The 18,531-nt window shown below is 39.2% G+C and overlaps 2 protein-coding genes across 2 annotated transcripts; one reads left to right on the forward strand and one right to left on the reverse strand.

The window, feature by feature from the left end:
• Window positions 1-981: 981 nt before the first annotated feature.
• Window positions 982-7,733, reverse strand: ubl3b (ubiquitin-like 3b). The gene is made up of 6 exons (XM_024283972.2): window positions 7,576-7,733; window positions 6,967-7,072; window positions 4,693-4,801; window positions 4,174-4,260; window positions 2,386-2,463; window positions 982-2,242 (listed from the first exon to the last, which is right to left on the reverse strand). Exons 2-6 carry the CDS (start codon window positions 6,991-6,993, stop codon window positions 2,190-2,192), a joined length of 354 nt encoding a protein of 117 aa, XP_024139740.1. The 5' UTR covers window positions 6,994-7,072; window positions 7,576-7,733; the 3' UTR covers window positions 982-2,189.
• A 2,924-nt stretch (window positions 7,734-10,657) lies between these two features.
• On the forward strand, window positions 10,658-17,747 carry foxo4 (forkhead box O4). The gene is made up of 3 exons (XM_024283053.2): window positions 10,658-12,464; window positions 13,360-14,853; window positions 15,025-17,747. Exons 1-2 carry the CDS (start codon window positions 12,024-12,026, stop codon window positions 14,830-14,832), a joined length of 1,914 nt encoding a protein of 637 aa, XP_024138821.1. The 5' UTR covers window positions 10,658-12,023; the 3' UTR covers window positions 14,833-14,853; window positions 15,025-17,747.
• Window positions 17,748-18,531: the final 784 nt, after the last annotated feature.

Here is an 18,531-nt window from a genome sequence, read left to right on the forward strand (position 1 = left end):
GCCTCTTTTGTCACAACTTTCACCACCAGGATTTCTCTTTCCAGGCTTATAGACAACTGCTGCCACCTGCAGGCCAATGACTGAAACTACAAAAACAAATTAAGTCAACTCTTAATGCACATAAATGTTTATTGATGAGTATTGATATCTCCTCTTAATAGACTACAATAAGAGTGGGGCTCTGCAGGAACAGTTTCATACATGAGTAATGTATACAGTATAGTAAAACGGAAATTTTTACACAGGATTGTGTAAAAAAAAACAATATAAATCATTTTTGACCTAAAAAAGTCTAAATTGAACAATCAATTTTCCTTTTCAAGCAATTATTTGTATTGCTTTTGGATAGATTTAATGTAAGAACTCCTCATTTCTAAATTCCTGAAGTTCATCTTTTATTTATTTCACCAACTCTGTGAAACATGATTTCATTGTATAGGAAAATTAATCAATTTTTAACCAGGGTTATTTAAATCCTAAATTAACTCATGAACTTGGTCATTTTTTAACATTTACATGAGTAAATATAATTCCAACAAACAAAAAAACACAAATAGAAAATATCTTTTCTTTAAAATAATTCATTTGAAACATTAAGAACTATTTTGCATGATTGTTTCAGGAAGTAACAAAACACTTTTTTGTTGAGAAATTCAATAGTCAATATTTTTAGGGCTCTAAAACAACTTAATCTGGATGGATGTTTTGATTTTCTTATTCATAATTATCTTAGCAGGGAACAATGTGTTTTCTTACAACCTAAAATATAAAACCTGGGTAACTAGTTTTTATATTTATGAGTTTTTTACTCAAAACTAGAATGAATCAAGAAAAAGGATTTATTATTTAACAATATCAATTCCTAAATCATTGGTGTCATCCATCGACTCAAGTGTAAATAATGTCCGGTTTACCAGCTTCATCTCGCATCTAAAAACATTAAATTAATCCAAAAGTTTCAGTTCAGAAAACAAATACAAATGAAGAGAAGTTATGTAAAGATTTATTAATTTATAATACAAGCATTTATGTAGACCACATTGCATTTAGTTTTTACATTAAGCTAAACTTTTGAAGCAGTGACACTGATTGACGAAGAACACAAAGGACACTCAATGGAAGGAATCGAAAGGTTATTCCACTGTTTCTGAAGAAACCCCAGCCCATCAACGCTCCCAGAGCACGGCCGTTTTCACCTTAAATCACCACGTGCCCTTACTAGTCCTCATCACACACCCTCAGACACACTCGCACACAAACTCACCCTCACTAGAATTCAACAAATACCTATACACAAGATAAAAATTGATATATTTAAATTTCAATATTAATAATGATATTACTGAGTTCCACGATAAAAGGCAAATGAAAAGAAACAACAGCATCCAAATGATGAGGAGGTGAAACACCGCCTAGATTTCCTTTTTTTGTTGTTTTATCCAACAGAGGAATCATGTTGAGGGTATAGTTGTGGGGGCGGTTGGCACAGACGCCACTCTTCCTCCTGCCCTGAACAGCCTCTTTGCGTGAGATACCCCGCTCCCGCTTCTGGTGGACCCGCAGATGTTCAAACTGTCTTTCTCCTGAAGCAGATGACGCCGTAAAGCACCGGCGGTCACGGAGGCAGGAACTGTCCATGAGGAGTATGGCACGTCTTCAACCAAGCAGCGGCATCCAAAAAAAAAAGCCATAATGGTCGTGAGGATGAAACACTATTAACACTTCAGAATTAAACTTGTTAAGTGCAACGAGAAGGTTAACACTATAGAGTAAGACCGGGGAGATGTCCGTGTGACAAGCAGGACGGGGGTTTCACTCCACAAATTTTTAGAGCACTTCTGTGTCCATGAAGAGAAACGAGTTCCAGGGTTTTTTCTTTTTCATCACATATGACACAGTTTTAAAACAGCTCCAGGAAACGGATCAGCCACGGAGCGGAAAAGGGGGCTGCTGGATTTTCAAATTAAAAGAACAAACAAAAATGCTGACAGAGGAAAAGCTTAGGGGCTGAAAATAATATTATCTACCACCCCTGAAAAAAAAAAAAAGTTCAACATAAGAAAATAGCTAAAGGACCTCCAGCATTTGCAGCTGAAATAAAAACCTGCAGCAGAAAATGATGGAGTGTGTGCATAATGTTTGGATGTGTGAGCCATAATTTGGTTGGGGAGGGGGGCATCACTGTGGCTCTACAGGAGGAGGCAGCAGTTGCTCTCTGTAGTCTTTTCTCTGTTCCTTTGACCTAAAAGAGAAAACAAGACATGGAGGGAGTGGAATGGATCACAGCATTAATACACATTTGTGTAATTAGATATTGAACTCACAACAGATGAAATAGTTTGCTGCTTGAACAAGGAAAAGAATAAACTAAGAACGGCTCTTTACCGTGAGAGTTGGGCTCCGGCAGTGTCTCCCTTGCAACCAAGTGCATGACAGTCGTCCGGCCTGGTGGCAGCTTTAAAGCTTCAAATAGTAAAAACACACAATTAATAATCCAAGCATTTCCTTTGGTAGGAAACGGTCCTGTCAGAGCAGTTACAGAAGAATGCTGATTGTGTGAAACAAAAAGTCATTCAGAAAATTTGATAAAACTTCTTTCTTAGAGCTGCCATTGGAAGTCCTGCTTTGCAATCCTTGTTGGGATAGTTCACTTATTCAAACTTTAAATTTCACTGATCAATTTTGAACAGATCCATCTTTGTTTCCTTTCTCTAAGGAGGCGTCTGCTTTAAAACTGCACCACTATTGTAAGGTTAGGTATGTGAGAGGCTGTAGGCTACAGAGAGAGAGTGTGAACAGGTGGATGATGGGAAATGGGGCAGGCAAATTTCTATTAAACTCCTGCTGCTTTGCAGAAACTGTCCTAAAAATTAGACAATTAATTTGATTTTGTATTTAAAAAAAAAACTGCATCATCATAATTAAAAGACCACTGTGAACGCTTTTACAACAGATCAAAAAGATGGTCAGAGGGGGTCTGAAATAATTGATTTATTTCTCAGATCATGTATCTTTTTTTAGCATAGTAAGGCTGCTTGAAAATTTGTATAATGCTCAAAACTTGACCAATACTTATTACAGCCAAACACAGTTTAGAAAAGAGCTGTTGCTTAGCAACACCGCATCCTCAGTGGCAAAGCAATCAGAAAGTAGATTCAAAAATGATTCCCGATTTAACAGCATTTTTCTCCCTCTCGTGTTCCCTAGTTAGCTCCTGTCGCTGAATTACTCCCAGTCTCACACAGTCCTTCCCGACTGGCTTAAGTGTAAATCCAGATAGTGTCTGAAGGGAAAAAAAAAGACTTTTTTCTTTCCTGGAACTGAGAGAATAACAAATACAGTAACTAGAACATTTGATTGTGCAACAGATATTCACAGAATAGTTGTGCCAACTCCCACATTTTATGTTTACAACAATTCTTTCATCATTTCCAACTATGAGTCATTATTTTTACATAATATCATTGCAGATTAACAAAAAAATGGGTTCTGTCTACAGATGACAGCTGCATCGAAAAGCCAGAACTGGGCCGAGCAGATGAAAGCTGAAAGGCAGGTGAACGGCCGAGTTCAGCAGGTCAAACGCTTAATGAGATTCATTTAAGGGAGATGATCACATTCAGTCGCTGCTTTGTTCAGGCTCAAAAGCTCATTTCTTAAACTGTGACCTGGCTAAGTAAGAAAGACCGCCAGCAGACAATGAAATATTTTGAGGAGAAGCTCTGAAAGTGACCTTATAACTCAAGTGGATTAAAAGCTGTTGAAGTCCTTGCAGTCTAATGTCAAAATGTCTCCTTTTTTGTAGTTCTAACATAACTTAAGCCTAAAAATACCCAAATGAAATGTGCAGCACAATAAAATCAAAAGGCAAATCAAGATCTCCAAAACTTATTATGAAGATGAATGTATCTTCAACAGCTCCAAAGCAGGCTAACATTTCCACACTGAACTCATTTTCTTCACATCCTGCCTCCTCTGTACTGCCGTCAGGAATTTCCCTCTTTCTTTCCCATGAATCTCAAGCTGCAACAGATCATCTACAACAAAAATAAACCTCCTGCTGCGAGGAGCTTTAGTGAACAGAAGCTGTCCCGAACCAGCTCCAGGGATGTTCTCCCTACAGTTTTATGGCTGAAGGGATGTGGGCAGCAGTCAGGGTCAGAGTTTTCCTACCTCCCAGAGTGACGTTGCCATGAAGGAAGCGTCCCTGGAAGATGAGCCGCAAGATACCAGGACTGCTCACTTGTTCTTCCTCCCATCCTGACGGTGAGAGGGGAAAGACCGTTTCTGTTAGTTGCTTGTTTAATAGCAGAAAGATGCAGCATAAAGCAGAAAACTACTGAATGACTAAACGGAAATGTGGAGGGAATTTGTTTTTATGAATTTTCAGCTCATATTTTATGAAGTACAACACTGTAATTGAAAAGTATCAACCTTTTAATACAATTAGCATCCACATTGATAACTGTTTATTTCCAATAACCTAACAAATGCAGCTCCCTGTAACATTAGTCTTAATCATATTTTAATATAGATCAACTTTTAGAGGTTTGGATTTTAGAATCCAAAAACTTTTTCAGAGGAAATTGATTTTTTGTGCAACAAAAAACTAAAAGTAAATCAAATACAGCAGAGAGATGCTTTTTCCCATTAAATACACAAAGTAACATAAATAAATGCTCTCAAATGTACCTGCTGGCCAGTTGTCAAACACATGCTTAGCGATGTCTGTGGCCGAGTCATTTGGAGAGAAGGTGAAGTCTTGCGTTTTGCCACTGACCAGAATAAGGCGGAGATGCACCTAAAACAAACAAAAAAAGGTAAATATGGATCCATAGAGGACATTATTCAAGCCAACTCAAACACCAAATGCCCCATTAAAATTCCCCATCATTAGTGGTGAAGAAAACTCCTGAACTCCCTCTAACCTCTTGAGGCATGAGGTGACCCACAGAAGGCTGAGAGGAGAGAAGCATTCCAGTCTGATTAGATTCATCCACACCAGACCTCCACCTTTTGACTAGGGCTTACATAGTGACAAAATAGATAAAGGGTGGGGTTGAGGGGGAAAGCGCCGCCGCCGCTGCTCCTCTCCGGGCTGTCAGTCTAATGCGATAACCCCAGGTGTCCCAGACAGCTCTGGGCCACCCTATTAAATTTACATGGCCAGAGAGCAGCCCCCATGGGGGACCCCAAGAATGTGCAGAGGGGTTTGTCATGGTGGGAAATGTGCACAAAAACGCCACTTCTCCTAAATATGGGAAAGGTAAGGACTCCTGACATAAAACATGGTTTACGGTCACAATTACTTTTACATAGACATGGACATAAACAGGTTTGTTGTGCAGTTTTTACTGTTTATATCAGCCCTGTTGTACGTTGTTAGGTTGTAGTTGGGTGTTTGACAATCGTTACAGTAAAAGGTCAAATCAGATTTTGTATTCACTCGTCACTAACTGAACGGCTGAACTTCCTCAGACCTCAGAGGGAATCAATTTAATCTGTTCAGGAATCAGAGAAACAACACAACTATTCACAGATTAAATCTAAAAACTTTATGATTCTCACAAGTCAGATCAGTCAGTTTCTGGTTGTTACCACATCCGCCTGTTTTTTGTTTTGTTTTTTATCTTAGACTAAACTATAAATACATATCTGTATCTAACATGGCCCACAAGAGGAAGCACATTCTTTACTTCTTTTTCAAGAAATCCCAAGAAAGAAGGAATGCTACTGTATAAAACCATCTGACTGCATTGAGTGACATATAGGTGGTCATAGACTTTCAGACTGTTTTAACAATCTTCCTCCTTCCCATTTCAGTAATATATTCAAATAGACAGATACCATTAGGTCTGCTGGAGGAACTTTCATAGGTTCACAAATCACAAAGCACAGAACAAAGAGACTTATCCGGCACAGAGCGATGTTGCCGGGGACAACACATCTCTGATCTGTTTACAAACACAATCTCCCTCCACAACCCCCAGTGGTGGTCCTACGTACCCCCTCCTCCTCCTCCTCCTCCTCCTGAACCCAGTAAACTCAGGGTGGGGTTACATGCCCATGTCATCATTAACAAGCTTTATCCCCATCCCTTTCATCCACAGCAACATAAAAACAAAGTCAAATCTGCCAGATTTTCCATGGCAACATCCAACACTGACACTGTCCTACAGGTTGTCCCATCTGAGGAAACATTTTAAATCTGACACCATTAGGAGTCACCTCTAAAGCCTTTATCTGAAAACAACATGTGCATCCTCCTCATCAACCATGTGCTTTGTTAGACAATAATGTTGCCTTTTTGAAGGTTAAAGTAACATTTGTGATCAAATGTCTTATTAATTTATCAATAACTTTATAACATGGAAAATTCAATCTGTCTTGTGTTCCTTTCCTATTTTAAAATAATTATTCTTAAGTTATTTTGCTTGAAGAAAAAAATTAATTAAGTTAATCTTATTATAAAAAAATATATGAATAAATCAGAGAATAAGGTCAACCATTTGGCACTATCTATTTATGTATTAATACTATGAAATCCAGAATTGTCTTGGCTTTGAAATACATAAAGTCCTTTCAAGAAATAAATCTAAAAGTAGAGACTCTAGCAGCAGAAATTGGGTCTTTTCTTGTGGCTAAAATGGGGGGAGGACAAAAGCAGGGTTCAATCATTCACATCCAAACCTTAAAAGTAAAGTAGGCCAACGTTTTAACTGAGATTAGACAGATGGTGTTCACGGGAACAGCCGTCACAATCTATAGTAAGTGTTTGTGGGTGGTGGCTAATCCCGCCCCACCCCAAAAAAAAAACCCACCCACCTCCCCATATTAGAATAATATGCATAGATTATTATTTTAATAATTCTATTTAAAACTGAAGCACACCTTTATGTTAGATGCATTAAAAGCAGCAGGTGAGCTCCTGAACTGCAGGTGGTTTTGAGAGCCGGCTTGACTCACCATATCAATGTCCGTCTGCGTGGTCATGGCTCAGCAGGATGGAGGGCCGTGGACGTGGAGCAGTGAGGACAGGTGTGCTTCAGGTACTGGAGACGGGGCCAGAGCCCTGACATAAACAACAACACTGTGAGGCAGAAATACTCAACCTGGGACTGGAAGTATACAGCACTCCAGCGTTTATCCAGCGATTTAGCATGACACCAACACAGTTGACATCACAACACAATCGGTGAACACAAAAAAACAATCATAACCAGTTGTTTTTTATAATTGGGGACATTTATGAACTTGACAGGAAGCGGCTACGCTTTTTACTGCAGATTCCACCAGTCAACGTAACACTAGCTAGTTAAGCTAAAGGCTAACGTGATTTGTTTTTTTAATGCTTTGACGCGAGAATTTAGAACTTAACGTGAAGCATTTAGCAATCTAATATATCTCGACCGCTCTAAAGATATATCTTACCAAGGCAAAGAAAAAGGTACAAAACGTCGTTCTCGTAAATGTCGAGAGCTTCGACTGAAAAAGGCTAACTTTAGCATTAGCTTAGCCTTTTCTGTATCTATTGCTGTCTAACTCAATATAGAATGTTTGTCTCGTCAAGCTCACCTGCATCTGATAAATACGATCAAATTTTGCATTCAGTTGAGTTGACGAGTCAGCACAGAGCGCTTTTCATGGGGAACTTTTCAAGTACGGATGGATTTCGTTACGGTTGACTTGAAATATCGGAGGCGAATGGACGGAAATACGCCGGATGTCAGCTGGTTGTAAACACAAGTACTTCTGGGAGATGAAGTCCTGTACAGAAAAAGGTAGTTCTGCAAAGTTACCATGTATGGTTTATTAAAAACTTTACAAAACTCAGAATGTATTTATTTATTGATTGATTTATCTATTTATTCATTCATTTATTCAAACGAATCGTCATATAAAACAGCTGAAAAAATAGCATGCTGAATTATGGCAAAAAATACAGGATTTATGATTATTTATTTTTATTATTATTAATGGCAGCAGTGGTAGTAGTAGTACTAGTAGTAGAAGTAGTAGAATTTTAGCTTTTTAAGTTTAATAAATACCATGATCTTGCATAATAACTGAGCTGCCTTTTTTGTTGGTGGAAAGTTTTTTGGCACTTTCAATTTTCGTGTTTTGTTTTGCAGACACTTATAACTAAGTTAGGATATTTTTATCCATCTGTGCATATATATTTAGTCATTAAAGAAAAATAAACAAACTCTTGGCTCAGACACAGCAGTCCACTGTATTTCTTGCTTAGACTATTTCAGTACAGATTAAGAATCTGCACAATTTTTCTACACTCTTATTGTTTCTGATCTAGATTCGTATCGTCCAGCCCAAGAATCAATTCAACATTTAAATTGGCATCTCTAATTAAAACATATGCCTGTTCTAATTAACATCCCATATTTTTTTAAATAAAAAGCACTCCAATTGTTTATCTTTTCTTTGTTTTTTATTTGTTTTTGTTTGTTTGTCTGTTTTTTTTCTTTTTTTTTGTATCATGGTACTTTTATTTTAAAACAAACATAAGTACTTATTTCTAGATACAGGGTTTTTACATCGATGAAAAAACATAACTTTTATGTTGTGTGTTTTAGTTATTTTGAGAAGTTTAGAGGTTGTTATTAGTTGTGTTTTTCTTTCCACAATCAACCAATTAATCAGGCAGTTTTGTTGTGTGACACAATTCCTATGATAAGCTTTACAGAAAATGACAAATTAAAATCACAAAGACAATACAACAGTAAAATCATCATCTGAAAAGAATCACAAGAAAAACAAGATTAAAATCAAGAATCATAATTACATTTACTTTAAAATAGGGTTTTAAGAGAAGAATGTGGGAGAAAAAAGAAACATACAAATAAGCTAAGACAGCACAAAACATTAGAAGTTCAACAGTTAAAATGTGTTAAGAAAGACAGCTTTAATACTAAAATAGTGAAACTTGATGCGTGACTGAAAGACAAATTGTCCAACGTTATAACCTTGATTTCACAGTGACCTACACCATCTGTGAGATGTTTTTCAAAATGTTAAATTATTCAGGTGCATGCAAGTCAAGTACTGACTTACGAGATGAGAGAAGCTCAGCTGTGAGGTCTACAACCAAGAGGAATGATAAGAGAAACTTCCCTACATTTTTTTATTTGTTTTATTCTGTTATTTCCTTTATTTTGTCTTAGTGAAGAACCAAGATCATTTTACATTATTAGCAGCCTGTTGTAGAAAATGTGACATTTGTTTTTGTTATTAGTCTCTGAAGTTACTTATCAAGCTATTAGCAAAAACAAAAAAAGTGTTATTTCTGTCTGAGACACCAGATGTGATGTGAAGGACAGACAGACCAAAGCAACCCCACTCACAATGCCGGTTTGTAACTGTTTTCTCAGACATTTATAAAGATTTAATTCACCTAATTCTATGTTGTCAGAAATCAAACTGAATATTGTTTAAATTAACTTCAGAATACCCTTTTGAATGAATTTCAAATGCTATCATCATGCTTTTATAGGTGTATCAATGTGCATGTTGGGCTGACCATAAGGCTGATTTGTGATTCTTGTACTGAGTAGCAGTAAAGCATACGTCAATAGTTGCATCTTGTTTGTACCTGTAACATAAAGAAGAGGGGGGGAAATAAATAAGAGGGCTCGAATGCTAGATAATAGAAGGAAACAGGTGTGATGTTCAATAAATCATATAAAGAGGCTTTTCACCAAACAGTTTTTAAACGCCTGAGAATCTCAATATATTCTATAATTACCAGTTGTGTAAGATTATCAAACTTGGTTCATGTGTTATTATGTAAATGTCATTACATGTTATTAAATAAATGCAATAGTTTTAGATGAATTATAGCTTCAACAAAAGTTGCATTGCATTAAAGATCCATGCATTTATGGTCACATTGTTTCATTTTTTTAACTAAAAAAACACAATTAAGTAACACACAGACTGTGTCTCTGTTGTGTGTCAATGCCTTTGCAGGTGTTAGTAATAGTAGAGGCATGGGTGAGCAGAGTCTGCACGTGGCAATAAGATACCTGCAGTCACTGAAGCATTTCATACAAGAAACCTCTTACCACCCTGTTCTTAATCATGACTCAGCTAATGAGGAGCAGCCCGGGTTCAAAAACAATGTGATCCTGCTTTCTGGTTAAAAGGTGCACAGTCAATACACTTTTCCTTTAAATAGTTAAAAAAAAGATCCATGTGTTATATTAAAAATGTTTTTAAAACTTAAAAAAATGGAGTAATACACCAAAGAATGTCCAGCATAGACACATGAAATAGATCATGAATCTGATCTTGTAACAAAAATTGTATTGAAGTGTTTTTGTTTACTTATCTCTGAATTTGTTTATGAAATGCGTGAAAAATGTTCATAAGGACCCTCTCTCCCTCTTTTTTTCTGTTTATATTAATTTCAAATAATGTGATTTATACTTTGATTTTAACTATTTCTAAATGTTTATAAATGTATTTATAGTTGTATATATGGTCTGTTCTCTGCTCTAATTACTAATAATAACTTCAGCGGACTGAGTGTGCTTGGCAGGCGGTCATGAACAGTTACGTAATGCAGGTACATGCCGTGTCCAGGAGACGCTGTTTACGTCTGCTCTGTCTGTCACCAATTTAACTCGGTATCCCAGAATGCAACTGCACGCAGGCGCAGACCTCGTTGCCTGACAGTGGTAAACAGACGTCAGAAGGGTGTCTTCGCTTCGAGCCAAAACAAAACAAAGCAAAACAAGTCAAAAAGAGAGTGAATGGACGATTACTTTGACCACCACAACAACCGGAAGTTTTAGAAAATTCGTCGCTGGTTCGAAACGGCTACTTGGAGGAAGTTATATCCAGCTTTTGAGTGACTTTTCCCCGGATTGTAAACTCTGGAGTAGCAGGGGCTTAAGCGGCTAACGCTACGGTGGCTATCGTGGTGTTTTCAAAGTGCGGCTAGTGGGAGCCGACAGACCTCCAGGCGGACTCTCGGGGGGAAACCCCCTATGGTTTGTTTTATACTCATCTCTCGGGGCAAAACCCCACCTGTGATCTGAGCCTGGCCCGCGAGGGGTTTGTAGCTTCTTAGAGAACCGTGTCGCGCGGCAGGAAAGCGCAGAAACATGGCAGATGGTGACACGCGCCTGGCCGCAATGTGGCGGATCGTACAGACCTGAGGCACGGACTTTTCACGCGGCATTTTTCGTTGCTTTTACACTTTTAGCGCAGCAGATATAATATACTAGTAACTTATATATATATTTCCGAGTTGGAAGTTCTTTTATAAAGTTCGTTTAAGCGTATTTTTTTGGTCAGCACGAGCGCAGGGGCGACTGGAGGTGTCTCAGAACTGTTTGTACACTTTGGGGCAGCCGGCTTCTTCAGCAGACGGACACTTTTCACTCTAAACTCCTACCTTTTTGTGAGTCAACCGTTTTTTTACATTATTTTATTTTTTCATACAGGAAAAAAAGTTTGTGTCGTTTTCAGCCCCCCTTTTTGAGACCCTTTTGTTTACAAATAACCCCCCCCCCTTCCCAGAAAGCTGCTTTGGTCAGCTAATCCCTGCAAGAGTTTTTCTAGTTTTACAGTAAAACATCACATGTGTTGACAAATTCGGTTTTGATTAATTAATCAATTATAGCAGATTTTTAATAGTTTCAATGAAAAAGTTGGATTAGGATTTATTTTTGCATTCTTTTTCCTGTAAACTCCCGCGGATCCAGATGTGCGGCGCGTGTCTGTCCTCCACTTTTGTTTTTATTTCATTCAAACAAAGGGGCTCCCGTCGCAGCCCTCTTTCACTCCATATAAGTCGAAAGGTTTATGATAGTTACTATTAAGGAGATTATTTTGGTTCCCTAATCTCCAATCTGAGGATTAACGGAGGCCATTGGTGTGTCCAGATAATTGCATCTCCTTTGACCCCCCCGGTGGCTGATAAATATTTTTGTTTTGTCGTGTCTGGTAAAGTTTTGACGTTAAAGCCCTTTAGAGGTGAGGACTTTTTTTGACGCGCCACCATGGAGGAGTCCTCGATGCCCGCCATTGACCCAGATTTCGAGCCGCAGAGCCGACCCCGCTCCTGCACGTGGCCGCTCCCGAGACCCGACATCTCCACTGTCAAAGCGGAGGGGGCGGACGGCGGCGAGTCCACCGCCGGGACCCCGCCCGCGGACGAGGACAAGCCCGATGCGCAGCAAATCACGTCCGAGCCCGAGAAAGCGGCGGCCGCGGCGGAGGGCGGAGCCGTCGCGGGAGTGGGCGGGGTCAGCGCCGCGTCACGCAAAGGATCCTCCCGACGGAACGCATGGGGGAACCAGAGCTACGCGGATCTGATCAGCCAGGCCATCGAGAACTCTCCGGAGAAGAGGCTGACGCTGGCCCAGATCTACGAGTGGATGGTGAAAACAGTGCCTTACTTCAGAGATAAGGGGGACAGCAACAGCTCCGCCGGATGGAAGGTGAGACATGCGCGTGGAAGAAATGAAATACAGCAAAAACTGCACTAAAGTAGTGTAACTTGAAATCCCCCATAAACAAGTAAATACATGACTTGGAGCTCAAAACCCCATGAAAAAACTACTCAAATACTAAGTAAAAATGAAACATATTTAATGTAAACTTTTAATATAAAATACAACAAATAAAAAAATATTAAATACATGTTTTACCATTTTTTAAATCTATACATCTCGCCTGTTTTTAGGGGTGTAATGTTGTGATAATACTTTATTGTTTTTATGTTATAGTAAAATAAACCTTACATGTCTCAACCCAAATGGTATTTTCTAATACCAATTATCACATTTTCTCATTTTAATATAACTTTTTAATGGCACAGGTTGGTTTGATTCAATTCTGGCTCAGATCGATCTGGTTGGATCGTAGGAATAGAAATCGATCCACAGATTAATAGTTAGACACTTACTATTTTCATTAATAACTGTTATTCTTTTTAACATGAATCAGTCATAAATAGTTTTTTTTAATAGTTTAGTTATATCAATGAAATGTGTTTTTTCAATGTTCTTGTGACACTTTTTTTTCACGATTTAGGACATAAAAGAAGAAAATTAAGATTAAAATTGAATTTCTGATTATTAAAGTAGTGCTGAATCAGTGGACCAGAAAAATGTTGCTTAAAAGAGAACAATTTGTACTGACCTGCCACTCTGCAGATACTATGTTCCAGAACACGACAAATATTTGGATTTAGATTTAGATTCAGGTTCAGATCATTTGGTTTCTTCAATGTTTCCCTCGTTGTTGTTTAAATATGAGTTATTTTTCTCAGCATAACGTATGTTTGAGAAAAACAGTTCCACTCCAGATTAATTTGATGTTTGTTATTTGCAGAATTCGATTCGCCACAATTTATCTCTGCACAATAAGTTCTTGAGGGTGCACAATGAGTCGACGGGAAAGAGTTCCTGGTGGATGCTCAACCCCGAAGGCGGGAAGACCGGGAAGGCTCCTCGCCGCCGTGCGGCCTCCATGGACAACAGCAGCAAGCTGCTGAAGAGCCGCATGCGGGCCAAGCAGACCAAGAAGCAGGCGGGAGCGGCCAACTCCGGAGGGGTGCTGCAGGGCGATGGCGGCACGGGCTCAGCGGGGGCCGACAGCCCCAACTCTTCCCAGCAGTTTTCTAAATGGGGGGTGAACAGCAGCAGCCCGTCGTCCCGCGGCAGTCTGGATGACAGCGACATGTGGAACACCTTCCGCCCTCGCACGAGCTCTAACGCCAGCACGCTGAGTGGACGCCTGTCGCCCATCGCCCCCGGCCAGGAGGATGACGACAACCTGCCCGACGATGGGCTGCTGGGGAGATACACCGCCAGCAGCCTGACCCCCACCCTCACAGAGACCCTTATGGAGGAGCTAGATATGATCGACCACCTCACCCTGATGACGGGGCAGCAGGGAGGGGCCAGTCCCAGCACCGCCCCACCAGCACCTCCCACCCCGCTGCCCTCAGCCTCCACCCTGCTGCCAAGAGGCTCCAGCTTCCCCTCTTTCCATCAGCGGCAGTCCTCCAGCCTCTCACAGGCCCCCCCTCACACCGGGACCCAGGCCCCCGTCTCTCTGTGTGGACCCAGCAGCAAAGAGGCCACCACCTTCAGTAACTCTCTGTTCAACCCCATACCCAGCTCCGCCTCCGGTGGGGGCAGTACTTACGGTACCCACGTACCTTCCAGCCTGGAGGCGCTGCTCACCTCTGACTCCCCGCCCCCAAGTGATATTTTGATGGCCCAGGTGGACTCCCTCCTCCCCAGCTCTGGAGGTGTGGGCCAGATGGGTCTGAGCACGCCCGTAGGGGGCATGAGGCCCAAACCCAACCAGCTGCTGTTGGGCAAAGGGCTGGAGCCGAATGCCGTGGCTCCGATGGCGCTGCAGTCCCGGATGCAGTCGCAGCAGCACCACCTTCATCAGCCGCACCAGCACCACTCCCACATGAGCTTGGGGATGATCCTTTCAGGCATATCCCAGGACCCGCCTCAGCTCTCCGCTCTCAAAGACCAGCACGCCACGGCCGTGGGTTCTCATCACGTGTCACCTGTGACCGCCGCCAATCCCAGCATGAACCTGCAGGGGATGAGTCAATTCGGAGCTCCGTCCTGCTTCCCCACCACTCAGGACCGGCTGCCCACTGACTTGGACATAGACATGTTCACGGAAAACCTGGACTGTGATGTGGACTACATTATTAACAGTGACCTCATGGATGGAGACGGCATTGATTTTAACTTTGACCCCATACTGCCTGGAGGCCAAGGCTACGCTGGCCCGGCCACCACACAGGGCTCGGCTCACAACTGGGTTCCCAGCTAAGTTTTCTCACAATCTTGTCAGGTACGCCATCTTTTCTGTCTGTTCTGTTTAGGATCTAAGAGAAAAAAATTAAGTATTAACATCTGGAGTAATCAGATTACATTCTCTCTCTCCTTTACTTTAGTTGCTTTCTGTGGTGTCTGATGGTGAAAGGTTTCTGTTTTTGAGGAAAATCCTTCTCTTGTGTTGCAGAAAACTGATCTCCAATCAACGCAACCTGGAAAAATGACAGAACAAGCGGTGCACCTCCCCTCCCCACTGGCTGAAGACACTTTTTAAAGACTAAAGCTTTCTATTGGACTTCAAAACGGCAAACCCAGGCCTCCCCCATGTCATGTGCCAATACATGCAGAGGATAGGCTCAAGCAACTATGCACACATTTTCTCAGTTTTTCTTCTCTTTATAACAATTTGGCTGTTTGCCATTTTTCATATAATCTAAAACAGATGATATTTTTTTTTTAAGATGCGTGATGTATAATTTTTGGAGTGAAAAGACAAATCATCTACTCCTCTGCTGGAGGTTTACATTTCATTTGGGTTTCTCCACGCTAGCTTGTGGGTGGATACGGTACCCCTGATGTCAGCGGTGATGAGGAAATGGCCAGTTTTGTGCTCACTCTGCTTGGATTTTTATTTTATTTTTGACCGAATGCTGTTGGATCAACTGAATGAGGTTCAAATACTATGCTGCAAAGTCTGGAACACCAAGACTGTCTTTATTATGAAAAGCAAAGCCTGGGTAACTTCATCTCAGCCGGATCTCAGTTAATTTTTTTTCTCTTTTGTTGAAATTTGACGGCTCAAAAGTTAAGAATACCTGCAGCATGGCAGTTTTAACTGAAGTCCGATGTGTTGAGGTAGATGTCAGTTAGACGTGTGTTTGTTTTTTTTGTGTGTGTTTAACCCCAGGTTTTCACTCAAACTAACAAAAGCAAAGAAATGTACTTTGTGAATTTATGCAAGGGGCATTCAAATATTAATCTCTCTATTAGGCCAAGTGTATTTGCTGTCAAAGATAGAAGAGTGCCTCCACAGACAAATAACCTTAATTTTGTTCTCCTTTATTTCAAAGCACTTAGGTCTCCTGTAACACAGGAACCCCAAATTCTAAGAATAATTCCACATAATTTAGAGAAATTAAAAAAAAAAGAGTATATGATCCAGTTGCACGCATACTTAATGGCACACTATGCATAAATATTTGGGCAGGTAAACAATATCTTGAAGGAAATTTTAAAAAGATTGTTGAAGTAGACTTTTACTTTGAAATATTTCCTTTTAAAAATGGTGGGACAGAGGAGTTGGATATCCTCTCACACTTTAATCCCCATTACTAACAAGAAAGCATTAATTCACAGTGTGAGAAGAACAAAAAAAAAAAGAATTTATTTGACTAGAGTTTTAACACAAGTTCATATCTATGAGTATATTACTAATGGGAAGTCATTTTCTATGTTAAATTGGAAAATGCATTATCCATTTTAACTGCATTTTTCTATGCTTTTATTTTTGTAAAGGATGAGATGCACGTAGAGGTTTTTTTTATGTAACCAAAGGAACACTAATAATTGCATTTGCATGGCATCTAGGGAGCGCTTGGGCCTGACACAGAATCCTCGGTGTACATAAGCTTTGCAAAAGATGATTTTGGAAAAAGTTAAAAATCTATCATGTTAATTAAGATTCCCAACCATCCGCCTCGCACTTTTGATTTTCTTTACTTAGAGTAAACAGAAAAAAGGCATCTTTTATGAAACTGTTTTTAAAAAAATGCAAGAAATAGAAAACCAGTGCGCAGATATGAGGCTAACTATTTAAAGAAAATTATATTTTGCACAATTTATGTTGCAACAGACTGGAAATCAAGAAGCCACAACTATGATGTGATTTAAAGGAGACATCTCAGTCTTAAAAAGAGCTGATCTCAAAGTTTATTCTTCTTTTTCTGTTTTTTTTAATAAGTGTACATTAGCTGTCATGTATATCAGTTCTAGCTCATTCCTTTATTTTGTTCAGGTTGTTGACTGCCAGTATTTAAAACACTAGAGCATGATGTTATTCTGTAGCAAGACTTCATTTTGTCATCTTACCTCTGTTGAAGAAGTTTGTGTCGGTTTTGTCTTTCATTTTTTTGACCTACTCTCCTTGCAGGTTTCACTGTAGCATTGTGGTGGAAATTAGTCTCATTTGTATAAAGTGTTCTCCTTTTTTCTCTCATTTTATTTCCTCAGAATGGTGCTAGATGATGTGACGTATCCACAGTACTCAAACATGCATATCAGGGCCTTTTCATTTACTCTGTAAGACACAGAAATCTTAATTATTGTTGAGATTTATCACACAATAAGCAACAGTTCCCAATCTTACTTTAATTTTTTGTATTGCTTTTATATGTATGAAAATCTGGCCACTTTAATCTTTTAAAAAAGACCAGTTTGTTTAAATAAGATTTTTCTTTTGTCATCAGTCCTTTATTTTTCATGCAACCTAACAACTTTACCGTTTCTCAGCTGATGGCCTATTGTTTTTTTGAACTAACAGGCTGCAGTGTCTGCTTCTTCTTTAGTTTACGGTTACTGCCTTGAAGGAGTGTTTCACCTCTAATGTTCATTTACTGGATTATCTCTTCTTTTTATTCATTTTATGTAGGAATTAGTTTCTGTATTTTGAAAAAAAATTAAACACATGCCCCATTTTTTCTCTTCAGAATTGTAGTTTAGGGTAAAGGCAGTTTTTTTTCCAGTAGAAAGGGGAGGGGGGGTCATAAGTTGTGCATAAGCCAATTGTTTAATATTTTAAATTTGAATTAATATTTTTTTCTCTGATTTTTCCTTTCTTTCTACACATTGTAAAGTCAGCCAGAGATGACAAACAGTTCTGAACTGCAGAAATCAATAAACTCTAACCCATTTTGTCCTTCTCCTTTTTTGTTCTAGTTTTGAGCACTAGAGGGCACTGTTGCACAGGAGTGAGGACATAGAAACACTGATGCACCGAAGAAGTGCAGATTCATTAAACGCAAATACCTTACGTTCCACTTTAATAAAGTGGGTTCAGTTATGTCGGTTAACACTATAATCCAAAAATCACTATAATTAACTCTGTAAAAAATAAAACGTTTTTTTTATTTTTTTATTTTGAGCAGAAATGTAAGCAAAAGATAAACTGACTGATTTTCTTTCCTACAAAAATGCAATATTATATTGATTCCCCAAAGGAAAACCTTATTTAATCAGTCATGCTCAAATTGTGCACTCCACTGTTGAATTTGTATACATGCTACTCTTTAAACTACCCAAAGAAATTAATGGTTAAAAAATAACCCCAAGTTAGGTTGTTTCTAACCCAGGTCCTAGGTTAAAAGGAGACTAATGGTTTTCTGGGTTATTTAAACTCAGTGGGAAAAAACTCAAGTGAGAATTGAATCAAAAATTAATGCAAAAATACCTCCCAACATGAATAACCCAAAAATTGGTAAATTTAAAAATTCTTCTGCTCATTTATTTTCCCAGTTTGTTTGAAAACATTGCAGCATTGAATTTAATTTAGTTGGTTTAAATGTTGCAAGACTTTTAAATGGTTTAGAAAAGTATCCCTTTGCTTGTAAATAAAAAAGTTAAATACAGTAAAAAGAAATACAAGTTAACTTAAAGACAAAGTAATATTTGGCATACCGGTAATAAAAACCACATTTTT

The sequence above is a fragment of the Oryzias melastigma genome, linkage group LG10 (genome assembly GCF_002922805.2).
Source record: "Oryzias melastigma strain HK-1 linkage group LG10, ASM292280v2, whole genome shotgun sequence".
NCBI lineage: Eukaryota > Metazoa > Chordata > Actinopteri > Beloniformes > Adrianichthyidae > Oryzias > Oryzias melastigma.